The sequence below is a fragment of the Augochlora pura genome, chromosome 9, assembly GCF_028453695.1.
Source record: "Augochlora pura isolate Apur16 chromosome 9, APUR_v2.2.1, whole genome shotgun sequence".
Classification (NCBI taxonomy): Eukaryota; Metazoa; Arthropoda; class Insecta; order Hymenoptera; family Halictidae; genus Augochlora; species Augochlora pura.
Window position 1 is genome coordinate 8,704,290 of NC_135780.1, and position 16,650 is coordinate 8,720,939.

Genomic DNA, 16,650 nt, shown 5'->3' on the forward strand with positions numbered 1-16,650 from the left:
AATTCCATCCAGAATATCCTTAACCGTTCGGATCCGATCGGAAGCGAAGAGTAACGAAAACGATAAAACTAGTAATCATGTGATCAGTTTGCAGATCACGACATTACCAGCAGTCAAAGCGATAGAACAGATTTAGTGATCCGTTGATATCCTAAGTGTATGTCATAGTTATTCGTCAATCGACATAGATGTCGCGCACATAGTTCGCATTTATATACCTTGAGAGAGACAGGTGGGAACGTGGAATGGCGATCCTTGTAAGCTACAAGAGGGAAAGAGAAAGAACAGGAAGAAGGAAAAGAGAAAGGAAACGAAGGGGGAAAAGAGTCGAAACTTTCGTCTCGGAAAAGGAAGAGGGACGCGTAATGGAAAATGGCGAGCGTGGACGTGCCATCTAGAAAACTGTTAAATCCAGAGTTAACTCGAGTTTGGACAAATCGCTCCTCCTCCGCTACTTTTCTGGCACTACTGTTAATGAATAGAATTCAATAGTACTCTAACGACGGTCGTACTATGCATTTTCCATATATCCTTGTATCAAGGTAGCCAACTGAAGACGAATGGTACATATGTATATGTATGGTTTATTAAATATTACGGGATGGTTGATAGTAGTGGGAAAAGTGGCAAGTGTCGGTGGTAACTGTCATACGTGACCGAAGCGACATTTAAGTAAAATCTTATTTTATTTTTAGTTTATTTTTCTCATAACCAGACTGCGGATTTAAAATGGCAAAAAAAGTTTAGCAAAAATAATCAATCAGTAAACGTCTATGTAATAAAAATCCGCGATCTATTTATAAGAAATCTTCTCTTCTCATTTTGAAATTAATCCGCGACGATTAATGACGTCAGGGAATAAGTACTATAATCCGTCGCATGGTGTGCAGAAGTCGCATGGTGTGTGACGTCATGTGATCCTCTACCACAGGGACCGATTCTGGCCACACTAAGCCGCCATGTTACTGTGTCGTATTGTGTCTACTTGTGTCGTATCAGATAGTATCGTGAACGTTGAGTAGTTGTTTCGGAGCACGTTCGAGTCTGCGACAACGTGCAAACAATTAAGCGAATCGTTTCCACGGAACTGGACCATCGAATCGAACCGACTGAAAGTATAGGTAGAAATTTCGTTGGTGTTATAACCTCATCGAATAGGCGAGTCGCAGTCACAGTCACAGCTACAGTCACATCGTCAACGGAATTTGACTCGCATCAGATTTACAGAAGACGATTGGCTGTGGAATACATTTTTTAGTGTGCATAGATAGGAAATGTGGAAGCTGGTCGGCGACAAGTTTACGTCAAAGTACTTGAAACGAGCGGTGTTTGCAGATGGTTCGAGTGCGAGTTGCGTGTGTCCATGGAAGAGAATGTTGGGAAAATCTCGATAATCGCTGGTCAAGCAGAATAATGCGTTCGAAAAAGAGACTGATCGTCCGCCGAAAAACTGCTGTTTGCGGCTAGCGCGTTATCAAAATCTGGTTGCCGACGCGTTCATCTTTGGTTCGTTTGTGCACGTCTGGGCCAGATGAACTTTATAACAGTTCGGAGCCATTCGGAGGAAAGTAAAGGAACGAGTGCAAATTTCCTGGGACAAGTGAGTTGATTGCTGCATCAAGGAAGGCGACGAGGTAACCAGTAACTACGGAGGCGCTGCGAGCGAGCACTCGATACGATTTCGTTCCTTTTTCTACAGAAGGTGTGCGTGTGCCGCTTGCCCAAGGTGCAGTCCTGTTTTCGCTTCTCTCCCTCTCTCCTTCTCTCCCTTTCCTCCCACCCCCGTTCACCGCGCTTACAATCACCCTTCTCAATCTGTCAACTCCCTTTATATTTCGTTGTTACAGAATTTTTTTTAATTTGCCACTTGCTGTGCCACAGAATTATATATATTAGGTTATTTATTGCTAGAAATCAACAAATTAATCGGTTTGCCAAAATGCCACCACCAGTGCGTTTTGTTCCTTTTTTTTTACGTAAACAAGCCATTTGATTGAAATGAAATAAGTTTAACGTGGAGGGAGAAATTAAAAGCATGAATTGATCGCAGAACTGCAAAATAGTTGAAGTAAAAAGCTACAGGGCCGCCATAATTGGTCTCGATGAACAGCGAGTAACACAGAAAATAGTAGAGTCATGTATTTTGATAATCACAGCACCACGACTCGACCCAAGTTTATATTTAGATGTTTCGAAAGCCTGTTCAATTTCGCGCGTAACTGCGCGCCATCGTTTGTGCGTTTAAGTTTCGGTAATCGAACCAAGGGTTCCTCGATTAGTCGAAAAGTCGAGAATGCTTGGTCAGACAGGGTACGATGGCTAGAAAGTCGATGCCGAAAGGATTGCCAATGATAGAAGATAGAAAATGGCGATCGTTGACACCAACGCGAGAAGTACGGAAGAAGAGAATGCATTGACGGAGTTCGATTATCGTGGCAGAAGAGTTTTCAATTGTAGTATCTTCCATTCGAGAAATATGTCCAACAATAAGATGTTATAAATTTCAGAGGTGTTGATTTATCTACGGGTACTTTAACACGGCAATTTGAAAATTTGATAGATTGGTTTCCCGTTGGCGCGAACAGTTCGAGTCGAGTAATACGAAAAAGAAATTTCAAGAAAATGATCTCGAGTCGTGAATAATGTCCACAAAGTATGTCGAGACGCAGAGAAAGTAGATTGGTTCGCTCAACTTTCCGCCACCTGACCCATTCGTCTGTGCGTGCACACGTATGTATATTAAAAAGCACATTGATGTAACATTAATAATTGCAAGTAATCTGATATAATTGCTGATATCGTATAATGTGCACGTGAAACCAATAATTCGAAATAGTTTTGTTATTCGATTTAAAGTTTGGAATAAACCGCTCTATTATAGATGAAATTTTGTGTAATTGGAATGTGAAATTTAAATAAATTATTGGACACTTTCAGGAAGCAAACGATGGCTGAAGACCGAAATAATTCTCAAGGGTTCGTTGGACAGGCGCACACGGTACGTAAAACCGAACGATCGTGCCAAACTTTGATTCAGTTTATTTTGGCGAGTACAGTTAAGACAGACAAGGAGAAAGAATCAGAATTCTTATATCTGTACATTTAGTAACGTGTTACTGTCTGTGTTTTACTTGCAAGTTTCCTTCAAATACTTTGTTAAATTGACAAAGTAGACAAAACGAGACGCGTCGTACTCGTATTGTTCAAACAACGGCGGTAAATGGTATTTCTTTCAGGTAGAACACGATGGTTCGGTTTCAATGTCAGCATCGGCAATGTCGACCATGCAGTCGGGGTCAGGAATTGTAGCTGTCGGTGGTGGCGGAAGTGGTGGCGGTAGCAGTAGCGGAGGAACTATCGCAAAAATTGGAGATGTTCTACGAGACGATTCCCCGCCACGGGGTCCACGAACTTTACTTCTACGCCGCGGCGAAAATGGGTTCGGCTTTACCCTTCGTCATTTTATCGTTTATCCCCCAGAAGCTTGTTGCGTAAGTATTAGATAGATTTGCGTAAAATCAAATCCGACCCGTACTCGTATGTAAATACTTAAAATGGAATACGGAACGCAAATAAATGGTACTAGGTAATAGACGCAAATTGTTTTCGTCAGATGTTACCGGGGCATGAGAGGGCGAGAATTGAAGAGCCGATGGACACGATATTTGTGAAGCAGGTGCGCGGTAATTCTCCGGCATCCGAAGCAGGATTGCGTACAGGTGATCGAGTAGTTTCTGTTGACGGTAAAGCGACGCGCGGAGAACAGTACGCAAAGGTGGTGCAGCGTATCCAGCAAGCAGGACCATGGTTACGGCTACTGGTAGTCTCAAAAGAAGATGACATTTTGCAGAGATACTTTGGCGAAACGGCACATAATCCCGAGACGAATCAACGACCGCGATTGCGTTCTCCTGAAAGAAGCACCGGTCAAAAGCAACGTAGGTCCGTTAGCATGATTCCTGGATTATGCCCAAGAAATAGGCAATCTTGGATTTGTTCGGCGCCAAGTTCAATGCAATGCGAAACGGATCGTCCGCCCGATGATGGTCTCTCCTACCGAGATCAAGATGCGCGATCGACTGAATTTTTCAAGGAAAACCAACAGAAACATTCAAATGGAAAAACGATCTCGCAATCACCGTCCCAAACACAGTCGACATATCATGTTAAACCCTTTGAAGTAATAGCTGCTCGTTCCGATTCGATCGATGAAAAAGTATTATTACGAAATCAACAACAACCTATCGACGACGATCTTTCGAAGTCGAGCGATACTCATGGTTACGATAGATACGATATTTATGATAGAACGCGTCCCGTGTCTATTTATTCCAGAACAAATAGTGAACAAATTTATGATAGAATCAAGGATCCTATATACGAACGCGTCGATCTGGAGGAACAAGATCATCACCACCTCCGTCAACATCGCAGTCACCAGCAGCAACAACAGTATTATCCTCAAATGCACCAACAGTACTCCAGCGTGGCACGATACCCTCTTTCTCGAGCGGAACCACAGGTACCCATCTATCGACCTTCTATGAGAAGAGTGAGTTTGCGACGTGCCAGCGAAGGAAGCACCGCCAGTTCGACAATCAACAATTTTCAAGTGACGAGCTACGCCAGCACCGACGCGCTCAGATCTTGCGAGCCAGGCTCTAGGAATAGCATCGATTCGGGAAGAGATTCTTCTCCGATTCATTCGATCGACGATCCCTCTCGGTATGATTCTTCCTGTATTCTCTTAGAGACCGGAGCCAATGGAAATACGATTGGAAGCGGTAACGGGAGTAGAGGCGAATCGAAGAACGGAAATACTGGCATCGACGATTCCGTGATCATGACTAGGCTGCGAAAGAGTTTCGAACAAAAAGAGGAATTCTTGCGAAGACCCTTCACCAGTCATTCGATAGGATGGTTTTTATCGGAAGAGAGGTGTGAGTCTCCAGTGCGAAGCAACGGTTCGACCACGATACCGCGCGAGTTTTACGCGCGACCGCAGAAACTTCAAAAACAAATTTGGCCACCGAACGATTCGAAGCAGGAGCGCCAGTGTTCACCACTGGGATCCAGTCATGACAGAGCTTGGTTTCCCGATAAATTACCAGTGGACAAGTTTCCTTCAAATCCACGCAACGAAGAAAGATTGAAACGATCGGAAACAACGAAGGTAGAACAACCCGAATATTTCAGTAGTACTCGTTCGTTGGAAGACAGTCGTCTCTGTCCGTCAACAATTCTCAACGATAGTCAACATCGCGAAGATTCTGTGTCGAAAGAAGTCGACAGGCAACAGCAGCCACCACATCGAAGCTCTGCCACCGGAAAATCGGGTTTCGTCGGTACTCTGTCCAGAATACACGAGAACATTACAAGCGCTGCGGCCCTTCTCTCGAGCGAACGTCGCGACGCTTCCGCGTCTCTTCCTTCTTCTCCAGGCCCGGACAAGAAGACCAATGAGAAGCTTCCAACGCTTCCAACTTTACCACTTCCTCAGGGCCTGCAAATCGTGTCGAAACGCGCAAAACAGTTTGAATCGGGACGACTGCTCAGCGACGACGACGAACCGACTGGTGATCGAACCAGCCTGTACAAGAGCGAACTATCGCGACTGTCCAGTAAGCGGAGCGTACCAAATGTTGCCGTTCGGAAGAGAGAGTTTGAATCTAAAGCTGAAGCTCAAGAACCACGAAGATCTACCGTAACCACCAGGGAAACTAGGTCGTTGGATGCCGGTAAGTCTATTCTTTTTATTTTTTTAAATCTTGAGTATGTTTCCGAGTTGAAGCTATTCGAACTGCGTCGCTGTGAAATCAGTGAGCTGTGCGAGCTGTAGAGGCTTCACTCTTCTATTATGATGTTCATGGATTGATACGTGAATATTTAGGTAACGGATTAAAAGGAAACAGAGTAATACCTGTTGGCAGCAGACGCATACACTGTGAACCACCGATTGACTGTGAACCGATCCAAGGTAGAAATTGCTTGAATCCAAAATTGAGTTGATTGAATGTTTCGTTGGCCGTTATTACGTTATATGTATGTGAAACCGATAACATTTGTCGTAAGCTTCAAATTTAAGCGATAACTTTACTCCGACGGAGCACATTAGTCGCGTTCAACGTTACAAAATACATAAGCAAGAATCAAACATTTACTAATATGTGGAAGTGTTGTTCGTTTCAATGTTAAAATGATTAAGTTTTATATTCTACTCGTGCGCATAGAAAGGAGTATCAACTGCATTCGTTGGCAATCATCTCATAATCCTTCTGCAGATACGTCGAGTCCGATATCGAGGTATGCGGATAGCGGAACCCCCTGTGCAAGAGTTCGATGCAACAGCGAGGAATCTTGGGAATCGACGATGGATCGTATACAAACGACTAGGCACCGATGGCCGCAACATCAGGAAGACTCTCTAGGGCGAAGACAACACAGTCGTGACAAAGAAAACGACAGCACAGGCACGAACGAAAAAGATCAAGTTCAGGATAAAGTTAAAGATAAGGAGAACACGGCAGATTCGAAATTCACGGAACACGGTTGGTATACTCTTTATCTATCTTATTTGTGTTATTGATCGGTAATTTCAATTCGCTATTTTGTAGGTGCGGCAGTGGGAATGGATGACAGCGTACACGGCAACGAAGTTGTATTTAGACGACAGAAGAATGTGCAGACTGGTTAGGGAGTTATACATGTATATTCGTGAAACGTAATAATTCAATGTTCATCTGCAACGTTGTTTTTAGCCGACGAGGATCGTGCCACCAGGAGGGTTTCCTATTTGAAAGCAACTTGGGGCGAACGAATGCACGTCGACAGTGATTTGGATTTGAGCGATTCCGAACCTATTCACACGTCGAGAATGTAAGTTATACTCTCAATAAGAGAGACAACGAAGTTTGGTTCAGGTTTTATGCGTAGCCCGTGTGCTCCCCCTTCCGTATTTCGTTTCTCGTGCGGTACCTTGCAGCAGCGTCTCTTAAGTACTGCCTCCGTCCGTATTTTCAGCGGTCATAAGAGATGGCGGCTATCGCTGATTCCAAACGATATAGCATCTCTGCGGCGCATCTTCGAGGACATGACACAGTCGGTGTCTTTAAACAGAAATAGTTATCGGTGAGGATAGTACATGTTGAGCTAAGCACGAAAACATTTAACAATTCGTTTTCCCATTGCCTGTTGCTCTTGTAGTTCATTGGTTTCATTACATCCTCTCGTATTTGTTATTGTCGTCCTTGTCGTCATTGTCTTCGTAACGTTGTTCAAACGATATTCCTTGCGTCTTTGTACTTCACTTGATTTGAAATAATATAACAGTTTCAAATATCTTCGTTAACAAACGTCTAGCGATTCAATATATTCCTCCCTACTGACTGTTTACGAATTGCCAACTTGGTCCTTTACTCGATAGTATGTTCTGTTAAATAATAATCTAACGATCAGTAACCTCGATTGGATCGAATCACGCGAGCAGGATCGATAATAATGTGGAAAACTACAATGTATAAAATTTGTTTTGTAGGAGCACGAGCACTGATCAGGAGACGACCGACATTGTCAAAGACATCATTGAACAAGTCGAGCGGGAGGGTCCGTTGCATGTAAAATTCACGATGCTCGATGGCAAGGTAAGTGAACGCCATTAGACACGTGCAGAGTGCATTTTTTTATTATATGTCTATACATCTGAATATACATTTCATTGATGTTTCAGCGATCTTCCGATCGTTCGTGGAAACAAGTCTGGGGTGTTCTTCGCGGACCGATCCTCTGCTTTTACAAGGATCGTCAAAATCAGGTAAGTTGCTTCAGTACTAATCGTGAACAGGTTTTGACAAGTTCACAAGAACGGATAATTATGCATTATGTGATTTCAATGTTTAGAGTCCTTCATTAGCTAGTGATGGTGAAGGCGTAGCGCAGAGCGTGGACGTCAGATGTTCCTTGGTAGATATCGCGGAGGATTATACAAAGCGTAAACATGTGCTGCGTTTGGCGAATCCGAGTGCAGAAGTTTTATTGCAAACTGAAGATGCCGCATCTATGGCGCTCTGGCTACGGTCGCTACACGAGAACGCCGCCGCTGAAAAGCCATGCGTAAGTCTACTACTTTGTTAACCGTTGCAAAGTTCGCGTGTTTCAGTAACTTTGACTAATTATGATCAACTATTGTAGGAGATGTACAATAGTAGCTTGAAACAGCAAGCTGTACCGCAAACGCCAGGTCCTACCAGCAGCAGCAGCGGTAGCGCGACATATCAAACGACTAGCGGTAGCGCCAGTGGTGCGATCGTGCTATCTAATAGTGGTGGCAATGGTAGTGGCAACGGGCAAAGATTAAGTCCCCTTCCTGGACACAAAGGCATCAAAAAGCTGACCTCGTTTAGGAATAGATCTCCTACCGGTCAGTTGCCCGTCAACAAGTCGCGAAAATCTAGCCAAACTATTGAAAGTTTAGTTTCTCCGAAAACGAAGACGTGGAAAGGCAGAGTTGCAAAACAACTGCGAAGAATGCACGGGCAAACTGGACCGCCTTCTTCGCCCACTACTCAGCTTCCACCTGAGGGTGCTACCTTTAAAGTACCACTCGAATTGTGTCCACCGGTAAGTAATTATTCCAATTTATTTACTTACTTATCTACTTATCTGTTCACTTATCTTTTCCCTTTCTGTATAGTCATCGTTCTCGGAATACGTTCCCTTGATCGTTGAAATGTGTACGAGTATCGTCGAGGCGAGAGGCCTGGAAGTTGTCGGTATTTATAGAGTACCTGGTAATACAGCCGCTATTTCGCATTTGACCGACAGTGTGAACAAAGGATTCGAGAATATTAATCTGCAGGTATGCAATACCGGTGGTTGACTTGATCGGATCCGATCCGATTGGATGCCTTCGGATGATCCGATGCGTTTCGTTGGCATTGATTCGTTTTCTTTTATTTCTTCTAGGATCCCAGATGGAGCGACGTGAATGTGATATCTTCCCTTCTGAAATCTTTCTTTCGACAATTGCCCGATTCGTTGCTTACGGCAGAATTATATCCCATGTTCATCGATGCCGACAAAGTTGAAGATCCGCAGAGAAGAATGACAACGATACGAAAATTGCTTAGAGATCTTCCGGAACACCATTTTGAAACATTAAAGTACTTGATGTTCCACTTGAAGAGGATAGTTGAGCACAGTGAAATCAACAAAATGGAAGCGAAAAATTTAGCTATCGTTTTCGGCCCCACTTTGGTTCGTGCGAGTGGTTCCAGGGACAACATGGTCACCATGGTCACAGATATGTCGCATCAGTGTCGAATCGTTGAAAGCTTGCTGAACAACGTAAGCACTTTATAGTTTATATTCTCGCTAGATAATTACCTATTCATGTTGTAATCATTATTTCTACAATTCATATTAATATCCAATAGGTGGAGTGGTTCTTCTCGGACGACGATCTGGACGATCTGAGTAGGCTGAGCGTTAATCTTAGTCTTCCGGCTGATACGAATGAGATAGACACAACATCAAGCAATAATCACAGCCTTCTATTGAACAATATACAAAAAGTTGAAGGTATGTATTGGGTAGTAGAATTTTCGCAATTTCTAACATATCATCGTGCTTATATCGGTTGACTTTAATCGTACGTTTTATTGGCTGTTACGGCAACAGGTGTTCGAGAAATGGCATCTGCAAAAGATATTGTTTCGTCGATCATATCCGCTGCCAACCGTAAAATACAAAGACGAAGGAAAGGGCAGGATGAAACGGACAACGATAACCACGAATTGGACAAAGTTCGTGGAATCACGGTGGGTTGGTTTCTCAATAGATCTTCGTCCGATTTCAGTTGAATTAATACTGATGTCGGGAAATGATTCTTTCACAGTCGAAATCTAAGCAGGAAACTGAAAATTTGGCCAATCGACGAAGTATGGCCTTGAATGAACGACAGTGTTCGGTGAGCGAGATCGTTCTGATGCACGAGAATAAAAGTCAACCGAGTCGTTGCACGGATCGATCGGCGACAGTCGACGTGGCTGCGATGAATATGGTTGTAGGAGGTGCGAGCGTTGAAAGCGTCGGAGACGTCGGAGGTAGTGACGGCGGTGACGGTGCAGGGGCCAGTGTCGTGGCAATGTCGGATTGCGATCGTGTTGCAACAACCGATACTGTGGGCAGCAACGATGATAGCATTTCATTCGAGAGATCGAGGAAATACTCGTTGCTGAATCCTACGATGACTACGATAGAATCGCTTGAACCGACTCGTCGCTCGGCCGTCTCGTCGGCATCTGAGTCCTCGCGACTCTCTAGCGAGACTGGCTTGAGCTGCTTCGACGCAAGCTCTGTGATCTCGAGCGTCTCAAACGAGACGAAACAAAGCAACGACGAGATCACGATAAGGACGTATGCTGGATTGAGCGCAACTACCCAAGAACGAATACGGAGGTTCGAGCAGGAGACCAAAGCGATGCTGCAAAGGGATCAAAATCGGCAGAGACGCGAAGCCGAAAAAAGAGAAGAGGAACGACGAAGAATTGAGATGGAATGGCAGTTAGCGAAACGTGAAATGGAGAACGACGACCTACTCGATAGCATAGTCGACACTACCATGGCACCCAACTACTTCGCCGCGAACACTCGACTTTCCGCTTTCAACGACAGACTTGCCGACAAGTCTTACCTTGATATTGGATCGCTTCTCTCGACAGGTCAAATCCCTTCTCTCTCAATAGCCGTACAACAACAACCTACCAACGGAGCGAGACGTTTTGCGCAACAACACGTCAATTCGATGCCAGCAATTCTACAATCTACGACGCAACCGACGCCGCCGTCACCACCGCCACCAACACCGACTCCGACTCCAACCCCACCACCGCCACCGCCATCATCTGACAGCCTTACCGATTCCATCATCAAAAAGTTGAAAACGGACAAAGAAGAGGTAAGATCGCAACGATCGTTGATCGTTCGAACCTTATTCGCATGGTTTTCTACGATTTCACAGTCGGCGTTGGAGGGATCACCGGTCTCACCGGTTCGATACGGAAGCTTGGATTCACTACACGAAACCAACGACCTTTCTCGCTCGTCGTTCTCATCCTCGATACACCAGCAACGAAAACAACCACTTTCGAGCGACGTTTCGGATGATGGTTAGTATATTATTCTACGAATCAATTAATCAGCAACGATTCTATCAATGTTTATGCGTCGACATCGTCGATTTTCATTCGACACCGAAATCCAATCTATTCCACCTTCAAATCCTCCGTACTTTCTGTCTAAAAATTTAATTATCGGGTCCGTCGCTATTTCCTTCGCAAAATAGTCCTTGTTGTCATTCATACCGCGTCTAGTACTCACAAAGTTTCGATATTACTCGATTTATGTAGATATTGTGATAGAAATCTATACTCTATCTAATATATCTATGTATACATGCATAGTATCGTTTCGCTTAAGCACATCTATTTACGAGTATTCTCTTTATATTTTTCTCCTATGTAATGTTGCTTCCGACGATCGGTGAGTGTAGGCGGATCTTGTTTTCTACAATGGACTCAGAAGATTCTAACTATTAACAAAAAGCTTTCTAGGTACTTGAACGTAATTTCTTCTTTTTTACTTTTTAAATGACTCTTACGAGCTCAGTTGCCCGTTGTACGGTAGATGCATATTATTCTTACCACGTTTGGTTCGCCATCTTTCACACAGAAATTTCGTCTTCCGTTTTCTATCTTCTTTCTATTTTCATTTCCTATTTATTCTTTTCTCTGTCCTCTGTTCTCTGTTAGCGTCCTTGTTTCTTCAGCTGTGCAAAAATTTGATAATGGAGCGTTCCGGCGATGAAGCATCGAGCACCGCACCGCATTCGATATACTCGTATTGTAGTTTAAGCACGCTGCCGCAAATTTATTTGTTCAAAGTGTTTCCTTCAGCTTGCACTGTCGCGAATTCACGTGAACGAACAATGTTGGCCACATCGTTCGGATAATATTCACGATTTGAGATAGAAGATGAGTAAAATCTCCTTTGAGACTGAACGATGGTGGTGTGCATGCGATGTTTCGATAAATGTCACTCTTCTCTGACCGAGCTTGATCGTTGCACTCGCGAGTGCATTTTAAACAACCAACCGACGGGCTAGCAACTTTTGGTAGGTCTTCTTCTTTTTACGACCCAGGCTCGGTCTTGCCCAAGCCTTACATTCGCAGCAAATTGTTCACTATAGCGATTTAATATTTTCACCTGTTCAAAATCCACGAAAAAAATAGTTGACCGCATGCGTGCTTGATTGCTCGATCTTGACGTTGTTTCCGAGCTTACCTCCTGCTCGTTCTTCATACAAATCTCGTCTAAAATTTCATATTTCTATCGTGTACGAAAGAATATAGTCCACGGATTCTTCAACGATATTTCTCCGTTGACCCGTTCGTACCCTTTTTCTTTCCCTCCAACGTCTCTGTTTCTTCGAATACGGAGAGGAAGGAAGATAATATGTGAACAATCGATCGGATCGCGAGATGTCAAAGGAGGGCAGGAGAGGAGACTCGAGATGCTAAAATTTCAGTTCAGTGTTTATTTGCTCGCTCGTTTATTCGTTTGATCGTTCGTTGATTCGTTCGTTGGTTTGTTGATTGGTTGAGTCGCTCGTTCGCCACTGACAACAACCGTTAGCTCGTGTTTTCCGGACGTCGATTATGACGATGCAAATACGTTGAACACTTAGGCAAACGGCAAGCCCTGGCTTTTGGTGGTACATATCGTCCCACTTTCACGGTACTACCACCGCAGCCACCAGTGGTTCCACCTCGAAGACACAGGATCCACCGTCCATACAGATGCCAATACCAATACCGATGTCGATGCCAATGCCAATACCAATACCAATGCCACTGTCAATGTCAATGTCAAGGGCAATGCCCGTGCCCGTGCCAATGCCAATGCCAATGTCGATGTCGATGTCAAGGCGAATGCAAATGTCGACGGGGTCAGTGTCAGACGAGGTCGGCGTCGACGTCGTGCAACGATCGTCGATGTCCGTCGCATCCTTGCCAAGAGTACCACCGGCCTCGGAGCCCTCTAAACTCGCGGAATCTAACGAGATCGTCGAACAATCACGCCGAAGGGTCTCGGGCTCAGGGGCCGGATTGTCTTCCAAGACTTTAAACAGATTTCTTCGAGGTAAATTGCTTGACTCGCAGCCTGGAATACCAAGTCGCAAGCAACTCGAACGCTAATAAACCATTCGAATGAACCTGGCTCACCCGAATGGCTTTTCACACCGTTTTCGTTACCGTTATGGTGTTTCTTTTTCTTTCATTTTTCTCTCGTTCCTTTTTAATTTTACTTCCCTTTATTCTCCCCTTCTCTTCCATTATCTCTCCCTTCCTATTTTTGTTTTGTTTACGTTTTTACTCCGAGTGCACGCTAGCTACTATTGCTGCCCCTTCGTTCCGTTTTCAAAATCTTTTTGCTATTCTCTTTTTCCGTCTCAATCGCTTTCTCATCTTTGTCGATGCGTTTCTTTGATCGTAAGATATACTCTTCTGTCATAAAAATTAGTTCTGTCATAGATTTCCTACCTACAACCCTACCTAGTCCATAGACCTCGTACCGAAAAGGGAACTATCATCACTTATCTCGTAGAAATATCAATTCTGTTCTATTTCGTTTCGATCGACGGTTTTATTAAATAGACAACCCTTCTCCGGCTTGGATGCTTTCCTTTTGAGTTTTTCCATCCTTTCCATTTGTCTTTGTTCCTAATTTGTTTGACGAGAAGTTTAGTCATTGTTGAATCGCGATTTGTTTTCAGTGTATAACGTCTAGAAAGGAAACCTCGCAGCGTCGTTTATAGAACGCTCTTACTACTATTACTGGAACGCGTTTATACCAATATCATGGTACGGTCTCTGCAGCTATTTTACCTTGCTCGCTCAAGCCTCTCTAAAAAATGTTTCTGCTCATTTATTGAAGAAACAGTTTGCGTTTGCTATTGCGCTCTGAATCGAAATGTTAATGTTTGTTCGGTAATGTTTTATAACAGCCAGAACTACCAGCGACAGCACCATCATTTCCACCATTACCACTACCACAAACATTATCATTATCATTACCACCACAACTATCATTATCATTACATTATTTTGATCATGAGATAATGCTTTGCGCGCCTTTTGTTGGATCATTTGCTTCCAACATATACAAAATAATTGACGCGATGTTTCGGCTTAATCAGAGTGCTATTTTAATTAAAATGACGATGCGTTTACAGGTAGCGATCTATTAACTAGCTTGACGACAACGTTTGATCGGAAATGGAAATCGTTGGTAAATTCATCGAATCATAGCGTTCGTGGATCTGGCACGGAAAACGCATCCATTAGTGACGAAGACATTGTGGGAATGAGAGATTCACTCGTCACTGCGAGGCACCTGCAAGACGTACGGGAGAAGAGGAATGAACGAAAACTTGCGAATCCTGTTCAACCAGTGGATCCCAGTTTAGTAGAGACTTATCGAGATCCGAGTTTGCACAAGTCAGGCTTTCAGAAACACCTACATATTCGCCAAAAAAATGTAAGTTCTCTGCTTCTGGTTTGTATCGATACACTATGGTAATAGGTAATAGATGAGTGATATTGTCTTGTTTGCAGGATATTCCAGAAAAGGATACAGATTGTTCGGTAACGGCAACCTGCAGCATCAAAAAACTCGGGACTGATCAAGACAAGGACCAAGATAAGGAACACGACAGCGACAACATACCGGATAACGATCGAAGCGCGATTGCCCGGCGAAAGATTGACTCGAAACAAGACGAACCGCGATCGTGTAAGGAGGCGGACGAATCGAGCGACATACAGGAATGCTGCAGACTTGCTGCTGCATCACAAAAAGACGGTAATGCGATGATAACGCGAGAAATGCGAGACGGCAGGTCCGTTCCCGACGATGAAAAGTATTTTCATTACGACCTCGTCGACTCCTCTGATCCAAGTTACACGAACAAGCTAGAAAAATTTGAAAGTATGACGACCAATTTGGAGGTTCGATCGCGGCTAAAGAGGTCAGAATCGTTGAACAAAAGATCGGAGAATACTTGCTCGAAATTAAAGAGATCTGAAAGCTTGAACAAGCATTCGGCCGAGCGACTGCAAATGTCATCTCCAACAAGTTGTAAATTAAAAAGATCCGAGAGTTTGAACAAGCACTCGGAGAGGTCCGATTCGCCGAATAGCAAGTTGAAACGGTCCGAATCATTGACAAAAACTGAAAAGACGGAATGTAACATTAGCAAGAAACGACAATCAGTTCGTAAAGACAGCGCAACCAAGTTGAAACGAAAAAACGGCATACCAGAACGATCGATTAAGCGAAGACACACGGTCGGTGGCACGAAAGATTTTGACAAAATGCACTGGCTGGACAAGCTGCAAACGGAAACCGAGAGAGTCGCCAGAAACGAGTACAGACCGAAGAAGAGTCAGTTGAGAACGAGCTCGCCCGATCTGAGCACCGGTCGCATCGGTGCTCTCGCGGACGCGAGTTTTCTGATCGAGGTCAGTTTTCGTGGGCCAAGCAACGTTGTTTTCAATGTCGCGACCAACACTCGGCCACAGTCTTTGCCGGATACAAGTTTAGCCTCCAAAGTCTTTAAAGTTCCCCTCGAAAGTCACGTTTAATTGAATCATTCAATTATTGCACGTGCTACGATACCTCTAGCCGCCCGAACAACCCAATCTACGAAGCTATGAAAGTAGCGAACTTGGAGACTTCAATCGTCCGCCCATCCGCATTTTTCCTTTTTATATTTTATCTTATCTGTCTCTACTTCTGGCCAAGCATTTACATCTCAGCGCGTCAATTATAATATATATATATTATATATTATATATACGAGTACAATTATAGAAATGTACGCATCGTACTTGCGAAATGTGATCGTGTGCAATCTTTTCTGTATATAACGTTCATTCGCGTGAAGCGATGTGACCGTGCAACGACGCCGTCTTTGTATTTTTTACTAATCGATCGAGAATGACTCGAGGAATCGTTACTATATTATTCGAAAGCAGACTCTTTTCTTGTTAGAAATACTCGATGACGTTACCGCGATTCACAATGCACCAATTCTTTCGGAAGCGATCCCGGTTGGTTCCTTTCTTCGATAACAAGTATTACCGATTAGCAATTGCTTTCTTCTCATTTGAACAATCTACGGTGGTTCGGATCCAACGTACACTACGACCAATAGAATTTCGGTCGATCAATTTTTTCGAACGTGGTGTAAATGAAAATGAAAATGCGAATGAAATTGTGAATGAAAATGTGAATGAAAATGCGAGTGCGAATGCTAGTGCATGCTTAACTACCGCTAGTTTGTTGCTTGCGCGAGCGTATCACTTCTGTAGCATCTTTACTTGTACAAAAGAGTGCGAGAAGTAACAGCCAACGATTTAAGTGGTATTTATTTCCGGTTCGTAACACCCATGATAATGTTATTTATTAAATGTATCGCGAGTCGACTAATTGAAAAATTCAACATTACTTGCATTACGAGGACATACTCGCATGCTACGTATTTGTAAATAAAACTTACGTATTAACAATTGAAATAAAACACTGTGCCCA

The 16,650-nt window shown here is 43.7% G+C and overlaps 1 protein-coding gene across 11 annotated transcripts; it reads left to right on the forward strand.

Moving 5' to 3' along the window:
• The first annotated feature begins 943 nt into the window (after positions 1–943).
• Rhogap19d (Rho GTPase activating protein at 19D) lies at positions 944–16,643 on the forward strand. 11 transcript variants are annotated; one of them, XM_078191070.1, is made up of 22 exons: positions 944–1,726; positions 2,561–2,730; positions 2,938–2,998; positions 3,237–3,491; positions 3,614–5,738; positions 5,891–5,977; positions 6,282–6,548; positions 6,615–6,689; positions 6,759–6,876; positions 7,021–7,128; positions 7,535–7,640; positions 7,727–7,810; positions 7,897–8,109; positions 8,188–8,616; positions 8,690–8,854; positions 8,962–9,342; positions 9,432–9,576; positions 9,676–9,815; positions 9,893–10,954; positions 11,018–11,165; positions 14,291–14,595; positions 14,673–16,643. In XM_078191070.1, the coding sequence occupies exons 3-22, from the start codon at positions 2,948–2,950 to the stop codon at positions 15,699–15,701; spliced, it is 7,293 nt and encodes a 2,430-aa protein (XP_078047196.1). In that variant the 5' UTR covers positions 944–1,726; positions 2,561–2,730; positions 2,938–2,947; the 3' UTR covers positions 15,702–16,643. The 11 variants fall into 11 exon arrangements, 10 of the variants coding, with proteins under 10 accessions (XP_078047196.1, XP_078047198.1, XP_078047197.1 ...); XM_078191072.1 differs by having other exon boundaries at positions 944–1,634; XM_078191071.1 differs by lacking the exon at positions 2,561–2,730 and having other exon boundaries at positions 944–1,121; positions 1,336–1,726.
• The last annotated feature ends 7 nt before the right edge of the window (positions 16,644–16,650 follow it).

What these genes read in the sequence shown, in the direction of transcription:
- Rhogap19d (XM_078191070.1), top strand. Translation starts at nt 2,948, where the DNA reads ATGGCTGAAGACCGAAATAATTCTCAAGGGTTCGTTGGACAGGCGCAC. An exon ending in ATCCCCCAGAAGCTTGTTGC is followed by an intron (nt 3,492 to 3,613) that starts GTAAGTATTAGA and finishes TGTTTTCGTCAG; the next exon opens with ATGTTACCGGGGCATGAGAG. An exon ending in TTGAAAGCTTGCTGAACAAC is followed by an intron (nt 9,343 to 9,431) that starts GTAAGCACTTTA and finishes AATATCCAATAG; the next exon opens with GTGGAGTGGTTCTTCTCGGA.